General features: G+C 37.0%; 1 protein-coding gene across 5 annotated transcripts in view; it reads left to right on the forward strand.

Moving 5' to 3' along the window:
- The window catches only part of PDE4D (phosphodiesterase 4D), a 391,310-nt gene that overhangs the window by 243,959 nt on the left and 127,942 nt on the right, over positions 1-19,409 (forward strand). The window contains exon 1 of one of the 5 annotated variants that reach the window (XM_062600696.1): positions 4,215-4,471. The exons of the other annotated variants lie outside the window; for them this stretch is intronic. Coding sequence (XP_062456680.1) covers positions 4,407-4,471 — 65 coding nt within the window. The 5' untranslated portion in view covers positions 4,215-4,406. Of the gene's footprint in view, positions 1-4,214; positions 4,472-19,409 lie in introns of those variants that run through there. 5 annotated transcript variants of the gene reach the window in all.

Genomic DNA, 19,409 nt, shown 5'->3' on the forward strand with positions numbered 1-19,409 from the left:
CTCATTCATCCTTTACATGTTAGGACTTGATTATAGGCTTCCAGGTTTCTGTATTTTCTTTGGTACATTGGCAATGTCCCCCACTCTCATAAAATAAAGCATATTTGCTGGAAAGTCCTGACTTTTTCACTCCAGTAAACATAAACATAAAAAATGATATCAGCTATTTCAAGTACAGCTCACAATCTTGAATTCAATTCTTGTCAAATTAGAGAGGCTTTTCACTTTGTTTTAAGAAGAAAGATTGTGAATCTGTTTCTTCAGCTTGTATAAAACAATAGCAATAATGATAACCTGGCACATGCTGCATGTTTTTAGTCCTCTGATGTCCAAATGCTGTTCAAAGCAGTATGGTATGCATTATCCCTGTTTCACAAATGAGAAAGCCAAAGTTCAGAATGGTTAAGCAAATTTTCCAAACTCGAAATACAGAGATGTTCCAAGCGTGGGGCAGAAGGAGCGCTGCTGCACCTTGAACCCTAAGCTATACTTTTCCCATTTCATGTTATTTTTCAAATTTGTGTAAGGTAACACTGATTTGCATTCAATTCTTACTAATTTGAGGCTGAACAGCTAAGATGAAAGCATCCTTAAGGTGGGTTGAATCCTGCACACTTTTGGTGTTTTAATTACTTCCATATCTTTTCTTCCTTACAGACTTGACTGTGCAGTAAAAACATCAGCTGTTTGACACATGCAGATAAAACATAGTTTTTCTTGTTGTTTTTATTATCAGAGGGGGTGGCAGTACTGAAGTGCTCCATCTCCTAGTATTCTCGTTATCTCAAAATCTTTTTTTTCTATTTTCATTATGCAGTCAACACTTGCCATAGTTGTGATGGCATAACAGGAGCTCAGTTCAACTGCAGTTTTTGTTCTCTTTGTCACTCCCACTCAAAACAAAGGATTGCAGAAAATGAAAAGAAATAGAGTACTCTTAAGTTTAAGAATAAAACATACAAATCAGATGTACAAAAGACTATTGCACTTGTCTCAAATGCTTGCTTTCACATGCAAAAAATATGTGTACATCTGTAAAACACTGTATATCTGCTTATAAAAATGCAGAATACACTAATAAATGATTGTATTTCTCTTTTTATACAACTTTATGCATTTATCTGTATACAAGTCTTTACATCTTTACATTTTGGGTTTAGTACCATAGCATGCAATAGCTCTTAATTGTTGAAAGCTGTTCTGGGAAAAATAATACCTCCAATGAACATATGTACTTTTTCCATCTGCCAACATTCAAGGCTCATCTCTTAAAATTCAGTTGGATCTGATACTGCAATTTCTTATGTATTTGAGAAGTTTCATTTACTTCTCTTCCTGCTCGCTTCATACAGGGTATTTTAATGATTAATTAATTTGTATCACTATGGTGATATACATTTTCCCATTGTTATCAGAGTGGGATAGCCGTTTCTTTCTTTATGGCATGCTGTGAGAAATTGAGAGTTCGTATGGCTAGATATCCTTCCCCCCACCAGGTTTTAGGACTTGGGTCCTAAAACAAATTATCTGTCATTTTACACCAGCAGAGTAGAGAGGTATGCTCCTATCTTTATTTGCATCACTGAAAAAATGAGCATTGTATTAATGATAACAGGGTAAGTTTTCTATATGAATTAAAAGCTATTAACTACTCAATACACTCTGGAAGTTTTCCTAGAAGCATCTCTAGAAAAGGTCTGTCTTTCTCATACTGACTTTTCAGTACCTGGGCCATGTGTAAAATCTATTCCCATTAATGGAGCTGAGTAGACACAGACACTTTGCAGTTGTTCTTACTTTGCACAAAGCTTGCAAGGTATCAAACCAGATGAAAAAAATGTGGTTTTTTTGGTTAATTATTTTTCCTTCATTTTATTCCTCATTTTCTCAAACTCTGCATCTCTCTCTCTCTCTTTTTTTTTTTTTTTTAAACCTTGATCAATTTTTGAATCTCGCATAAAACTAGTATTCTCTGGAGAGTTTTTGAGTTCTCCCTTTTGCTGATACTTTCTTTGCTGCAGGAAATCTATGCTTCATGTTGGCACCTGAGTGTTAGGCTGCAATTCGACTACTTGGGATATGTATGATTTCAGTATAGCAGTCATCTTGTAGCTAATTAATATACATTTCATAATTGCTTCCAGTCTGAAGTTGGCAGGCACTCAGAGAACTGCGGTTTATTTCTAAGGAGCTCATGAGAAAGACTGGAAAAAGAAAGTTTATTAGAAAGAGGCATGAATTAGTATTTAGCTCCACTGGTGGTCTGTGTCCCTATTAGAGATTTTTTTGAATCTTGCACTGAAAAATATCATTTTAACTGTAAGTACCTTACATAATCAGAAGCAACATCTTGAGTGATATACTTTGCAGAACAAAGCATCCTGAGATAGGTACTGTGTGATGCAGCAGATGTTGTCCTTGAATATTTCATTCCTGGGTACTGGAGACCATTTAGCCAAAAGCTCCAATTTTTTAGTTTGTATTCTTACACTGATGCAGGAATAATTTTGATATATATTTAAATAAGCAGACCAGTTTAGAAAAACTTTAGAAATACCAGCTATAGTCCAGCACTCCTATTTCATACTTATTTTGTTTTTCTTCAGGATCTATCTCATTTGTTTCAGGAGTAAAACAGATTCAGAAGAAGCTGCCTGATTTATGTCCGCTGTTATAGACATGTGACCTGCAGAGACAGACCCAACTGTTATTAAAGGTCTCATGACTGTATGACCCTTCAAGCTAAATTTATCACAGATGCTTTTTCCACTCCTTGAGACTAACTTTTATGATTCCACAGGACACTTCTGTGTTAGCCACCAGATGATATTTAAAAGATAGTGCCCAGAAAATATGAAGAACAGAATGCTTAGCATGAAATGTTATTAATATTCTTTCCACTATTGTGAAGCATTTTATATGCAGATAACTGGCAAAAGCCTTGAGGGCAGTTAGTTCTTTCCTGTCAATACATAATGTAGTTTGTGATGCATTTTATGATACTGTTATAAAATAAAGTGCAAAGGTTCGATAGAGCTTTACAAACTGTCATCCAGAAATGGATGAATTTCTTATTTGGGTGAGTTATTTTAATTATTCTCATTTGATGAACATTTTGCTATATTATGCTCAAAGTATTTGCCATATTTTTTTTCTATTTGCCAAGTCTGTATAGATTCTATATATACAAATTTATGTGCTTTCTTTTATTATTAGCCAAGCTGCACTGCCAGTAATAGGCCGCAACACTAGTAAACACTGTACAAAGGAATGGCTATTATGCATGTAACCACTTGTTGAGCAATAGCTCTGCTCTCTCAGTTTAAAAACAATTCCAACACAGGTCAGAGCAAATTTAAAATATATAATTTAAATTATATATTCATAATCCAGTTTGTGGGTTTCCTTTTTTCCTCTGCTAACAGTGAATTTGCCAAATAAACTTACGTAAATATTTCCTAAAAGGAATTCGTTCTCAAAGCTTTTGTGATAAGTTTTTGTCTGGAAATTATAAATAGGAGTTTAGCTGTTTGTAATGCAGAAGCTGTCAAAGTCTTTATTATAACAGGAAAAGGTCTCCTTCAGCAGTATAGTAGAGAAGACGTCATGTTAGAGATCTTTTACTGAGGTATTTTGTCCTTCACTGATTTATAACAATAGCTGTCTGTATGTGTGTTTGACTTGAACAGACAAAAAGGAATTTTGTTTTTATTTAACTTCCCCATAGAGTTTTAAATTTCCTTCAGATAGGGAATATTTTCTGTTTTGGGAAGTTAAACAATAGTACTTATTCACAGTATCTAACAGAGGCAAGGGTTAGGAGAAAAGAAAAGGGAAGAATTATATTTCTAGGTAAGATTTTAGTTTCCTTGGAATCAAAACCTTTGTTCCTTTCTTTACTCCACACAGATTAATTTATCTAGCAAGTCTCTAAATGGAAATTCCCTGTGAGCTCACTAGTATAACTACATTCATCTTTTCCTTTCATTTACTGTCCATCAGTAAGTAGTGTTCTTTTTTTTTTTTTCTTTTTTTTAAAGTGTGATTAACCTTTAAACCTGTTGTTATAATACTGCAAGAAAGAGATAGAGACACTTTTCAGCTGCCTTGGTTCCCATGTGACCTGCAGGGAGAATAGATTCAAAATAGACTAGTTCCTCCCAGGGCAATACAAGACAGAAGAGAAAAGCACTGTCATTTCCGAACAGCACAGTGCTAGAGTAAATTCAGTGTGAAAAAGGAAGGAGTTGCAGTGTGTTAGATTTCTTCCTTCGGAGCTCGAGTTCTTACAGGAGAAGGATTTCAGAGGATTTTAAAAAACACTTTGAAATGGAATACTTGGAGAATGAGCTGTATAAGGCCAACTGATGTTTGACTGCTAAAAATACTTGAGGATTTTTTTCAAAATGAGCATTGTTATGAAGCCAAGATCCCGATCTACCAGCTCCTTAAGGACTGCCGATGCAATGTGGTAACGTGTTTGGTTTTTTTCTTTCAAGCTTCCGTTCCTATTATGACACTCAGACATGTCCCAAGAAAGCGAGAGGATTTAATTTTGCTTTGATAGGTTCTGCGTGGTTATTGAAGATGTTCAGCTGCTAAGTTTCACAACTAAGAGCAAGAAACAAAATTATTTAGCTTTTCTTGTACAATACTGTGTGTGTAATATTTTCATAACAAGACCTGTTACGTAAGATTTTCACGTTTGGTAGTCAGTGTCACTCCCTGCACTTAGGAATACTTTCTGCTATTTTTCAGTAGATTTGTTTCAGCGATAAAGTTATAATACAAAGCTTTGAGTTTTGGAGGCTGGAGGGTAAAATGAAGTTACAGTTTGCGTGAGCTATTTTGAGATACATGCAAGTAGTTTTGCTGCATAAACCGACAGTCTAGCAGAGGTAAGTGCCCTGGGAGGAGGGAGATTTTGTAGTGGCAGAAGTGAGATTGTGCAGGGTTATGCTTCATGCTTTTCCCTTCCAGGCAGGGCTCAGAGAAGTAGAAGCAGAATGTGTTAGCGTCTGTGTGTATGATTTGCTTGCTAGTTTTTCAGTTAGCAATTGTCAAAATTCTGTCTTGGGATTCATTGTTTTTCACGTGAGAACTTTTTGCATCATGTAGCTTAATAGGCACAGAGAGGACAGTTTTCTGCTAGGTTGATTAGCCTCCCACTTTCTTTTCTCTCTTAATGTTTTTCTTAAAACCACCGTCATTTTTATATGCACGTAGTAGATTAATGGTTCAGGACTATAGTTGACTGGAAAGTCTGAGTCACTGGCATAAATGATGTATTTTAAAATATAATCTTTGTTTGAATTAAATGGGTAATTCCTTATTGTGAGACTTAGTAACTAAACTAAGTGAGCTTAACTAAGAGTAACCAAACTATTCTGAGATTTAGTAACTAAATGCATTTCTTTGTGAGCAAATATATCAAATTAATATAATGAACTTTATCCTTTAAAAGCTTTATGTTTCAAACAGTCTTGGTTCTGAGTTAAATCATTCCAAGTTATTTCACTACTACTATTAAAGCAGTTACTATTTTTTTCCAATTATCTTTTACTAAAGCCATCTTGTAGTAGAAAATGAAATCAGTACCCTACTAAAATTACAGAGCAATCCTAGCTGTTCTCATATACTGCTGAGGAGGAATTTTGCCAAAATAGCAGGAAGAATTGTTTTGTTTGTTTTTTTTTTTTTTTTTATCTTTATTAAAATGCAACAAAGTAATACAAAAGTTAGTGAAGTGTATATTGATAAAGCTGATATTGTATTGATATACACAGTGCAAGGTAGTAAAACAATGTCTAGAAACGTTATGTAATAAGCAGAGTGTCTCCAAGTCAGTGAGCTAATACGTACAAGCCCTAATTATTATATACAAATATACAAATAAAATCAATATCTTTCTGTTTAATTCTTCTGCCTTTCAACGGTATCTTTATTGACACCTTCCACTGATTCTTGCAGGAAAAAAAAAAAAAAAGTTATTTCAAACAGATAACCCCTCTGAGCTGAGATGTGCAGGCTGATATGACCACTAAGTATTCTGCCTGAAATATCTGCCTGTCTCCCTTTGGATGCTGCCGCTTTCAGTCAGAGTATTGATCTGGTAGGTGAGAATACAGTTTCTGCTAACTGTGAATTGAGTCATGTGCTACCTTGCAATTTAGAAACATTACCTGAGCTCAGGAAGTGACTTAAGGGAGATCCTTGAAAGTTGTCTAGATAAGGTAAATACTTTTCAATGGCAGCACAGAGCAAAGCCAAGTAAGCTGTGCCCCACTGAGAGGCTAGAGGGAAACAGGAGCACAGAGAGAGGAAAGAGGAGAGGAGGGACGAGGTCCCTCTGCACCTGAACTACCATCTCTCCACAGCCCTCCCAGGCTGTCCCCTCCACAGCTGTGTTCAGGCAAGGCGACTTCTTGGATCCCAGCTCAGAGGTGACCTGAGCAGTACCGGTTTCCAAAACACCTGCATGACTTCACCTAGTCATAAGTAATTTTAATCCACAGACTTAGGATCCGTGGGTCAATGCCGTTTTGTATGGTACTGTTGGGCAGGATACCAACACAGCAGTCTTAGCACAATATTAAACAATTCCAAAATGATTAGGCAAAAGCCAGCAGTACTGATCTTGAGTCCTGCTTTGCGGCACCCGTTTGGCTTGGTGCAGGCCCGCTGAACCTCCGCTGTTCACCACCGCTCTCCTGTTCAAGTGAAGTGATGCTGAGGCTGGAGGCAGGGAGAGCTGGAGCAGGCGTTTCTCCTTTCCTTGTCTCTTCGCTCTCTGTATCAACAGAAGCCACAGCACAGCGATCCTGCTATGTGTTAGAGGAAGGACGAAATGAGAGAGAGAGAGAGATGGGACAGTGTAGGAAGAAAGAGAAGTCAGAGGGTTTTTTGGGGGGCTCCAAGAGGACAGGGTTATCTTTAAGTGTGAATATCCCACTTGCTAGGATTTGAGAGAAATGGTCCCAGGATGTCCTTGTACTGCAGTTCCCCATATAAATAAAGTTCCCATGAAGAACCAAATCCAGACTCCTAACTAGCCAAAACCAGTTTGAGGATGTAAGAGGGTTAATGAGGCAAGACAGAGTTCCCTGAAATCATGCTGACCCTCTCTCCAAAAGGTATAATGATAACAATGTGTGGTGAAATGATCATCATCTTAGTATAGATATTATGGTGCATTCAGATAGCATCATCCACTCTTAGTGTGCAGAGACATCCAAGCTAGCTCTGAGGAGGGGTAAATTAGTGGAAAGCCAGACTAAAGCTTGCCCTTCCAAAGTTGGCTCAGTTAGGGTTGATTGACACTAGCACTATATTACATTCTATAGACAAACCTTCTGTTTCTGAAGCACTTTTGAAAATCTCATCTGAAATTATAATGACAGAAGTAGAAGCAGATGGTTTTATTTTATGCAAAATAATGAGGAAAATGACCTATTTAAGGATTACTAACTATTAATTTAATGTTGCTCTGTTTTACCATCTTTTGCCAACCAAGATGTGATTGTGAAGTGAGCAGAATGTTTCTGGGGAATATCTGGAATGGATAAATGACAGTACAGGCTTTTCAGTGACAGAAGATTGATCTGTCATGTTATTCCTCAGAAGAAATAACAAGGTCAGAGGGAAAATCACTGTAAGATAAAACCTTCGCTCGTTTATATGCATTTAAATGAGAATATGGCTCTACTTTCTTGGCTATTTGTCACTGAGCCGTGGAGCACTAGTGGAATGGGAATTTATGTTCCACAGAAATGTCCTATTTCTGATTCCTTTTCTTTTGTACCAGAATGAAAAGTTTGAACTTACTGAAAAATTCTATTTTGGAGTAACTCAAATAACATTTTAAAAGTTTAAGAAAGGAGTTAACGTGCTGTCAAGTCAAAAAATAGCCATGGTTGTTGGACAACATAGGGCTCATTAGTTGGGAAACTTGCAGCTGATCAGGTATTAGAAGTTCATTATTCTTTCATTATACAGATAATTAGGCCAAAGATCTAATACCTCCAGAAGTAGTGTTAGCTTTTTGCACACAGTATTTTCTCCAGCATACCTGGTATGTCTAGATGATAGCTATCTGTTTATCTTGTGGCTTGGCCTTCCCTGACTTTATTTTTATAACATACACCAGTTCCTGCTTTCCTGTTTTTTGGAATTTACGGTTGGCTGATCTGTGAAGAGCATATCACAGCCTCCTGGTGTCTAACAGAGCAGAGGCCTTCTAGGATTCAGTTTGTGAAGAACACTTTATCCTGCCTTATTTAACTCCGAAAGAGGGTGATGTTTGTCTGTGGTATCATTCATTTTGGAAGACTGGAAATTACCGAAGGATGTTGTCATGTGTGACTTAGTCTAAAAGGCTGCTTGGTAAAACATATGTATAGATAAGTGGAACAGTACTGATCTATTGGATGAGCTTTTCATGATTGCACCCTTAATGTGTAGAGCACAGGAGAGATTCTGAGCAAAATTTTTATTGAGAGCAGACAAGGAAACAATTGTGGTATCCATTCAGTGGAGAGTGTTGTTTCTGGAGCTGAAGTACTAGCACAGAGTGCTGGGGTGAGATCCCTGTGGAGCTGCACTGGCTTCCTAACTTAAAGGCAGCGCAAAGTAGAACTATGCCATGATCATGACCTGTCCTCTGGAGCCTTTGACAGGACAAATGTGGCTATATCACACGTGCTATCCCAAAATAGTACAGATTGCTTGGTGCTGGCAAGCCCATTGCCAGTATTACAGTGGTGGAGATATATAATAAATACTATTGAAGGAGTCACGTACCTGTAGGTTATTGGTATCAGGCCTATGTCTGAAATAATTGCTGACTTTCAGACTGAGAATCCCAGTGCTGGGCAGATCAATATCAAAACAGGGTATTTGTGAAGGAATCAGCAAATACACTGACTCCAAAGAGAGATCCCTTTTGTCTATAGGACAGAGAACAATATATAAATGTAACTGGGAATCATATTAACAATATGCACACTGCCAGGCTGCTGAAGAAATCAGATTTTTATAGGATTTTTATAGGACAGGATGAATCTGTTTTCCTCTCCAGTATTACAGTCACCTGTGGGAGATGGGAGTCTGTTGTCACCATGAGAGATATGACCTGTGCAACCACTCTCGAGCAAAAGAGGATTGGGAACTCACATAATTTTCAGTGACATGTTTAATAGCTGAAGGGGTAGAATACGGTGCTCAAAGCAAGCAGCATGGTGTCCAAACTCACGAGGATGCTGAAGTGCCGAATAACGTGAGCAGAACTGAGGAGTTTCTGAATGCTGAACAAAGCCTGCAAGCTAGAGATGACCTTTACTGCTGAAGTCTGACTTTGGTGGAATTCACAGCTGACTTCAATTAGCTACATATGCCTTCATAAGCACTATGAGCCTCAAATGAAGTCCAGGGAAAATTGAGGTGGTATATATTCTGCCTGTGTCAGTGTTAATGAGGAAGCCTGTATAGTCCTTGTTATTTTCCATATTGTATGTTAAACACTTATGTTTGCAAAATGAAATAGGGACAAAAATGTCATTGCCCAGCATCCACACAGGTGTTAGAGATATGAATGGGTTCCTCCTTGCCTGTTTCCTTTAGAGTCCATTTATTTACCTGTTGTCTATGAATCTGTCTCATTGCTTTTTAGAATTTACTGATGCTGTCTTCCTTCATAGCTTTATGATAACCTTACCTACTTTGTAAAGGTGACCTTCTTTACTCAGCTTTGACCTGGTGTCCTGCTAGTTTCAACAGGTGTCCTTAGTTCTGTCATTGTGGAATTTGGTGAAACACTCTGTATTCACTTTATCCACTAACTTCACGATTTTGTAAACCTCAGTCATAACCTCCTCAGCCTTTTTCTGTCAAGATATCTTAGACCTTCCTAATAAGGCAGCTGCTCTATCCCTTGGTCATTTTAGCTGTCCTTCTCTATATCTCCTTGAACAGCAGTATGTCCTTCTTGAACTGTAGAGATCAGATTGTGCACGTTATTCAAGATGTGGGCACACCCAGGTTTTTACATAGCGAAATCACACCTGCTTTTTTTCCTCAGTACCCTGGTTGATGATACCCAACATATTGTTAGCCTTTTTGGCTGCCACTGCAAATTTAGTCAGTGATTACAGAGAATTCTTTTACTGATTTTTTTGTGCCAATAAAATCTTTTGGCATGGTCACGTCTCTGCATTTTTTTTTATAGCAGAAGTATTAGCCTTGCCAACACAAAATCCAAGTATTTTAACAAGAATGTGAAAAGGACTGCTATCTACAAATAATAAACATTTTTTAAACAAACAATAAGGTTGCAAAACATGCCAAATAAAACTTCAAATTGTAAAGTCTAACTCTGACGAAGAAAGGGCACTTCCTCAGAGACATTCTCTTTCAAGCAACATTAATCTATCCAGGAAAACGTACAGAGTATTTTTTCCTCACTGCATGCAAGTACATGATGTAGTTCTCTGACACTCTGTTTAGTGTACAAACAATCCACTCTCAATTTACCTGAAGATACAAGCTCATCTTTACAGCACTGTTCATTCTCACACCTTCTCCTTGTGCACATACGTATAGAATCAGGTCATGGACAGGTCATGGCTCCACTACAGTTTAGTTGGGCCATTAGACCAGTGGGATTGAGGCACTTTAATTTCTATCCCTGGTGTCACATAAGGAGTAGTGTGTCAGGCTTCATGGGCATCTGACTTGACAGCTCAGCTTGCATGACCAGAAGTTCATTTACTGCTGGATCAATTGAGATAAGGAGGTAGCCCAAATACCCAGTACTGGCTCACTATTGAGATGCCATGAAGAAGTATCTTCCCTTTTATTCATTTCCATTACATCACGGCTGGGTAGTTTGTTGCGCTTTTTACAAGATTATTGTCACCTTCCTTCTAGCATAATTTTCTGAGAAGCACAATTACAGTGTAAGACACAACAGGATTCAGCTCACCTATAGATGTCTGCCACGTCCGTATCTCAGACTCTCAGTGGAGAAAAATATTTGTTTTCAGGGTGTGACTTATCACTTATTTTAAATTTCTGAGTCAGGAGGATATGTACTCTTGAAGCCACTGATTGTATCGATAAAATCTCCATTGAATGCAAATAATACATATAAATGGAATCTAACTCATATATGGACATCTGCAGAATGCACATTTAATCAGAGTAATTCTTTCTAATGCAACACAGCTGATAATGAATACATAGTTTAAGATTTAGGAGGTACAGAGTTGTTTTATAAAATAAGGAAAATATACTACTTTCATAAAACATTAATATTCTCTGGTATAGAGCATAATGTGTGAACATGACAAGAAGAAGCAAACAACTACTTGGCTGGGTTGAAAGTGATATTGAAAGAAGCTCATGCTCGAAATGTGGTGAATTCACATACACAAGGGCCTTAAGTAGTGATGTCCTCATTTTGATGGCAGCTCAAACAGCTCAGCCTCCACTTTTATGGTCACTATGATTCCCATCAGATTTCAGCTTTAGTGGGTTTTAGTTCAAAATGATATGTAGTATAATGTGTTTTGTAAGTCACATCATGAAACACACAATATAGCTCGATTTCTGCGGTCTTTTGTCTGTTGCGGTTGGCGATGCAGTGTAGATGTATGCATGTGTGATCTAAATAGATACATGCCATTGCTATGGTATGAAATATTTTAAACATTTTTCCTTTATCAAAATTATGAAACATTTTCCAACCTGTCGTATATAAAAAGGCAGAAGAACAATATACAGTTACTTTAGAAGCTAAATGGCAGATTCAACTTATCTGACCTCTTTGGGGGATTCAAAAAGCAGCGATAGGAACTGATGACTTTAGCTTGTTTCTTGTGCATTTCATTATGCTGATGATCCTATTTAACTTTACCCCCATACTAATGCACTCAAAACTGGAAACACTTTTCACAATAGATTTTTAAGAGATTTTTCCTAACCTATGAAGGATTTAACCATTAAAGAAAAGGAAGGAGGAGATAGATTGATTCAGAAGTATGAATAACAGACTTTTTTGTCAGAGATGTGAAAATTCATCTCAGGTCAGTTACTTCAGTAATTTCATTATACATTATTTCCATTTCAGTGTAATTGAATAGCTAATTGAATGAGCTATTTGAATAAAATATCATATCAAACTAGAAAAAAAGATTTGTATTTTGATAAAAAATAATGTTTGTAAATTTTGAAATTTATTCTCAAATCTCAAAATAATTTTCTTGTACAAGGTTTCTGTTTTGATTAAATGATATTTTTGTTATCAGAAATTGTCAAGAAATTCCCATGAGTAACTATATGAGAACCTACAAACAAACAGCTCTAAAATTCTCTTGCAGCTGAAAGAGAAGCTACAAGAAAAAATGCTTATACAAATCTAATCCGTTAGCAGTCAGGCTATGTTTTCTTTCAAGTAGCCATAGAATGTATCAAAGAAAAAAGAACATAGATAGTACATACACAGGTGTTGCAAGGACTTGCAAATTGGTGCTAGCTTTGCCCCGTTTGGACCTGAAGGCATGATGCTGTACAGAGGCTAGTCAGTTCTCCACCACACTGATGTGGCTACCCTGCTTTCTGAACCCGAATGATTATCTCCGCATGGTGCTATACTGCAACGCTTAGCTGCTGCCACCGTCTGCCCACAGAAACGTCAAGGTGGATTGCAAAAAGTACTTTTAAGAAATTCTCTCCTAGAGGGATATAGGTAGAAAAACCAGCCAGTCGCTGCCAAAGTTCCTTGGCTGCAGTGCTGAAACATCCCATTCATAACATCAGTTAGCTAAGATCATCTGCATTCCTAGAACTCTATATTCATAATTACTTTTATTGTCCAAAGACATTTCTATATTTAATGATTTGAAGCTTGTGTGCAGTAGTAATTTGACATGTGATGTTTCTTCTACATAAGCAATTGCTATTTTCCTCTTACACCTTTATATATTTGCTTTATATGGGGCCCATCTCAGTAACTAGAGGCTACTATTACTTCCTCCCCTATTTTTATTTTGCACTTCTTCTATCCGTTGCATTAGCATTTAAATCTTACTTTCTACCTGGGTTTGAAATAACCTTCCTCATTAGCATGTGTCATGAAAATTACCCTTTGTGATGCTGCAGCAAAATAATTATTCGCAAAATTTTATTGATTTCATGAAAAAAAAGCCTTGATTTTCTTTTTTGACTTTCAAAACCTCCAGTTATAAAATAGATATTTATATGCCTAAAGCTGAGCAATCACATAATTGTGTTATTGCAGCTTTCGTCCTTCCTTGTTTAACCTCTCCTACACTGTTTCTCATCTTTATTACTGTGTCACAAATCTAGTTATGTTGTAAATGCTTTGTTTATGCTCAGTTTCTTTAAAAGGCATCTACAATACTCTGTGATGTTATAAAATAATAAATACTGTGTGATGAAAGAGCAGTGAAGCCTACCAGTGGTGCTAGTCAAAGAATCAAAGAACAAGATCTAAATTACTAGAGCTGGCTATTTAATTAAAATAATAATAATAATAAAAAGCTATTCGGTACATTACAGTTTCTAATAGAGAATCTTAGGGAATTTCCTTAATAAAATTTTCACTTAAAATTCTCTTTTATTAACATATAAATCACTAGATACTTGAAAAATGATTATAAAGGTATTGCATTACACATTGGGAAACTATCTTTAAGCAGATTTATTTTAATAACAGCTTAATCCTTTCTGTTTATTGGCAGTTTAGGAATATGATGCCTGTAGACTTGCACAAATGTGCTTTTGTGGTTCTATACTAAAACTTCTAGTTTCTTTTTTTTGTATCTCTGCATTTTTCAGGTGTTCCAGGTGTGCTAAAAATTTGTGATCTAGTGCTCACAAGTTATGTTTCTTCATTTTTGAAGTGAGAAGCCAAATAAGTCTGTACTGCTTGTAATGTGCATGATCAAATGAAGGGCTTCACACTTTGATAAGTGACTGCCTCTGTTCTAGCAGTTTATAGTCCTATGGCTGTCATCTCAAAGGAACTATCCTCTAGTGTGTCTGAACTAAATGCTATGTGTAAATACTGTTTCCTCTTTCCCATCCTAACATATACTTTGGTTAAGACTTTTTCATTTATAAAAATCTACCAACTGCTATTATTTTCTACTTGGTATAGCTCCAGACATTTTTATATAAACCTAAGTCTTATAGTTACATGAAATTCTCATCTCTCACATTTAAAAAAAGTAGGATTTTAATGGTGATAGAAAAGGTTGTAAATCTGAATTCAAAAGTTCAAACGTTAAAAGGTGACTAGTAAGAAAAAAATCTGTTGTTTTTAAAATCTCACGGTTTTAAAGACAACTTCAGCATTTTGGAATACTTACGTTTGGTTGAATACGCAGAAGAAAATTAAAGAAACAATTATGTCTTATTATATTCACATACGTAGGCAGCATACCAAAATCTCCGTACGGCCAAGAACTGTACTAGACTTGAGTAGAGGACAGTACTGTCTGCCGGGAGTTGCCCTCTGTCGTTGGTGCTAGGACTGAGCAGGCAATTGGGTCGCTGGCAGGTCCATCCTCCCATTGCCAGGGCCAAAATTGCCCTTCAGTTCTTGGGCTCAGACAGCCCTCTTGCTGGATGTAAAACATGTCCACAACATGGGAGATGCACTGCTTGTGAGAGACAGGTTTTCACCCATGTTTAGAGTGAACATGCGCATCTAGAGGGCCATTCAGAAGGGCTGAAGTGGCACACTGAAACAAGGCTCCAAGCTCTCCTCTGAATTCTCTCTCCAGTGACTATCTAGGGACCTAACTTCCAAATTTAGGTATCTATCAAAATACATGATGTAAATCTTCCCTATGTGATTTCTAAACAAACCACTTTTAAAGTTTTTCCAAGTGGTATTAGCAACTTTTTAGAGAACAAAAAGATCTTTTTTGTTTTGTTTATTTAGCTATTTTTCTCGATTCATGCATATATTTACTTCTTGTATGTTTTGTATAAAGATGGTATGATAAGAACTTTATCTGCTGGGGTTACAGTGCACATAGGAAAAAGGAAATACAGAGGAAGGATGTCTGATAGACTGAAAAGCCATTTCACAGACCCTGGAAGAATGTTAATTTATGATGAGTAAAAATGGCAAGTCATGAAAGAACAGCAGTAAATGATCTTCTCAGGATATCTGTCTGCAGGTACATGTTTGGGTTATACTGATCATCAGACATCTGTGCGTATTAGAGGCCCTGTTAGTTTCTGTTGTTGTTCTTGTGCACGTTTTTGGGTACTGCTAGAAACACATGCAGAATTGATGGAAGGTCAGTAACAGAAAGGAAGCAATAACACAAATTCTTTTTGACGGCAAATGGAACAAAGGCCCTTAAGGGATCCCTTGCTATTGCTGAATACTACGTCCCTTTTCCACCTACTTCCATTGTAACTCCAAGTTTCTTTATAAGCATGATCAGTGGCACTGAAAGCAATTAAAAATGCACAAAGGACTGCTCCACTTGAGCATGCTTTTGTAGCGTACAGCTGGCAAGCAGTTTTGAGCTAGTCAGCTAGGCTGAAAGACACATTTAGTGTGATGCTGGTAATGCTTCCAAATGAGTTTCAGATTTTCGTCATGTCTCCTTCAATTTTACATTACGGTACTCTTAAAATAGTACTGCATTCTGAAGTTGAAATATCCTACAATTATAGAATAACTTAATTTCCCGCTTCTCTTATTATCTCTTGACAATCATTAAACCACCTGGATGGTGAACAATTCCTTCAATACAGGCTGCTATTTCAAATAGACTCTGCTCAGGCAGTTCTTGGCTTCTTGGTTACTTGGGAACAAATCTTCTGTCAGAGTAAATGGGAGAAACGTCGTGCTGTAAATTATGCAAATGCTTACTTACAGCAGCAGGCAATTGGATTTGGATTTCTTTTCATTCCTGCCCTGTATTTTGGCTCTTGCTCCTTTCTTCTCGAATTCCTTTGGATTTATCCTTTCATAAACAGTGTTCCACAGTTTTTTTTTTTCGGAGATGCTGAAAAAATCAAGCTAGAACTGATTATGTTGTTCCAACAAAATAGGGCTGAAAAATTGAATTTTGTATGTGTCAGGAGCTATGATGAGTTGTTGCTTTTGAGGATGGAAAATAGTGATGTTTCTCTAGCTTCTTTTTTGTGTCTTTTCTATAATACAAACCTCAATATGAATCACAAATTGAGATAGTAGACAAGTGCCTTTTGGGTGGCAAGGAAACACATCCTCCTTATGTCCTTTGGTTGCTTTTTGGTTTGTCTTCCATAATGGTCATTTGAACTGTCCCTTAATTATTTAGGATTGCAAATACATTTTTACATTAATTACCTTTCACAACTTTAAGTTCTTTCTTTGTGCTTTAGCAAGTAGACTTTTAAAGTTTTAAATTTAGTATTTCCCTCCTCAGTAGCAGATGACACAAAAAGAGATTGTATTGTAAGTATACTGAAAAACAAATTTCAGTATTATTTCTCATTGTTCAGTGCCTTTTTTGCAATCTACTCTACAAGCTCCGGAAGAGAGTCAGTGCCCAAAGAGCTTACTACGTGGTTACTTTCTCCCCCTCTTTATTTATGCTTACATATGAACTGTGGTCTGTCTTAAGTTAGTAGAAGTTCCCAACTTGCTGCTATAGAGGAGAAACTGATGATTTAGGACCTGAGTCTAGTAAGGATAATTTGCTGTACAGACACATAGTACCACTGGCAGTTTACCAGTGATACTGCTGGTTAATGTGTACCTGGATATCAAGGAAGTCTGACAAGACTCAAGGAGACGTACAGACAGACACAAAAAGAGTTACCAGATTCAAGTGCAAATACACACAGCATAAGGAATATTTTAAAGTTACAATTTTTTTTGGTGGACAGGGTAAGAGTGGATCATAGTCAGTGGGAACCCCTGGTTCAAACCTTGCTGATGATCAGTTTTAGGCACTGCAATGATATGATTAACCATTTTTAAAAAGTACGACCTAGTCCATGTTAGTTCTGAAGCTCGCTGGTCAGATGATACCTTTCTTAGTGAGCTAAAGCTCAACAGTGGTGTTGCTGCAGCGGTACTGTGTCTGTGGCCTTTCCAGACTTGTCTGCAGAAATTTATTTCTTCATGTATCCTCTTGGAAAGTCTGGCTAAGCTGACGTGTGTGTTGGCTGTTGGTTTAATGCCCAGCTTATCCCATGATACTCACCTCAGTGCTGTCTGTGCTGAATTCTGTCCTCTTCAAGAAAGAAGCATGCTAGCCTGAGTTTCAGTGCCACTGATGTGACCAGTTCAGTTAGATGCCATGTATGGCCCAGGACATTTGAGAAAATGTATGAAGAAGTGACTCAGTCAGTTTTGGCACAAGAACTGTTTTTATGCCTGGTAACGCTGTGACTAGTGGCGTAATTGCTGACATGTGTTTTCCATTCTTTAAAGGCCAGAGATTTGAGCTGGACAAATGTTATGAAGAATTCTTTGGATCCCTGGTAGTAGTGGTGGTGTCAGCCTTCGTAAAATCTTCACATTTGTGCCAACACAAATACCACAATCACTTATTAAAATGATTTTATCTCTTAGGATTACGTTCCTTCTGGTACAGGCCAGTTTATAACCTATGTGCTTGCTGTTAAATAGCCCGTGCATACGTACCACTTCCAGCTGAAACCGACGTTCAGCTCTACTGGGCTAAGTTTCCATAAAGTCCTTACTCATATTTATCAGCAATGCCATCGTTTGTCTTTGATTCATAGACAGTGATTACAGTCACATTTTTGGCAAGCAGGGCATTCACAGCTGTGAAGCAATGTATTATTCTTCTTGGAATTTCCATTCTTGGAAAATGCTGGAAATGAATAACTAGGAAATGACATTTTGTAAAGCTATCACAGCTTTTGATCTTGTCCAAGCAGTTTTTCCTCCTCCAGAAGAAATGCATTCTCCCCTGTGTCTGTAAGATGACCTTCATTTGTTAATATTATTTAACTTACAACTTTGTGACTGATATTGCGCAGTTGCAACTTTATCAGAATTGTTCATTTCAACAATAAAAAGTAATTTTTTATTTATGCTGTCAGCGTCATTACATGCTTTTAGATGAGTGGGAAGCATGCATTTTTCAATTACTAGTACATAATTCTTTAGCACATTTTGCTTACTCAGCCGAAGTCTGTTAATCTCCTAAACAGTAGTTACTTTCTTACTGATTGGGAATAGTAGAAATGAGAAGTCCAGTACTATCTTGTGTAATTGAAAGCTAAATAAGTCTTTCATCCTTAAGATGGACCAGCTGCTCTCCCTGCTTGCTCTGGTTTGTATGTTCCAGATATTGATTGTGGTAATGTTGGGGCTTTTGCTTCAAAATAAGAATTTATTTTTATTCGTGTACTCAGTGGCATTTAGAAATCCAAAATGAAGAACAATTTTTTTTCCAGTTCAAAAATCCTTGGAAGAAACTACAGAAACATACTATTACTACTACTACTACTTGTGCTGCTGCTGCTACTACTACCACTACCACTGCCGCTGCTACTAATACCGATACTACTAATAAAAAATCCATTACGGTTGTTTTAACTAGGGAAGAAAATCTAAGGGCTGTCAGTACTTGGAATATGCTTGTGCTAAAGAGCACACCCCTTCAGTCTTGTGTGAGAAGTATTGATAAGCAGAATTTTGTTTAATGGAGTGTTTATGAGTTAACCTGGAAGAACATGCAGCATTGGGATCCTTTGTCATATTTCTTTTCTCTCCTCCACGAGCATGTCCAGTCCATTCCGCCTTAGCTTGCCGCATCTGCTCTGCAGATGTGTGAGTAGTCTCTATCATGTCATGGGTTTTATCCTAATAAACCTGTAAAACAGTTTTGAGAGCAGCATTCTGAACCTCTTTGACATTACTGTAACATCTCTGTGTGCCTCGAGTCCAGTGTCTCCTTTCAGACTTATCTCCTTGTTCTTTTAATGTTAAATTAGCCTCAGATGTAGTATTAATTGAAGGAAAAGAGGAGGCCCCATTTCCTGAAATTTATCTTTGTAGAGTTTACGATATTCTTTATTGCTGCTGCTTGGAAAATAAATTAAATCTGGCTTTCCATGAAAGATGGAACATAAAAGCAATTGGAAGCATTACTGTATAACATAATAGCTCATTATGATTTAAAAATATACGAATGTTCTCATTATTAGTTATTTCACTTTCTCAGGTATCAGGGAATTGAATGAACTTTAATATCCAAAGTACGAACAAAGATTTCCCCTCCTTTCTTCTATACCTTAATTACTCCCTGAGGATTTGGTTTTGTTTTAAGCAAAGGTTTATGTCTCAAGCATCCTTGTAGTAATCTCTCAACTTGTTCAAAGCCGTGAATATTTTGAAAATT

Source organism: Rhea pennata, chromosome Z (genome assembly GCF_028389875.1).
Source record: "Rhea pennata isolate bPtePen1 chromosome Z, bPtePen1.pri, whole genome shotgun sequence".
NCBI classification, from domain to species: Eukaryota; Metazoa; Chordata; class Aves; order Rheiformes; family Rheidae; genus Rhea; species Rhea pennata.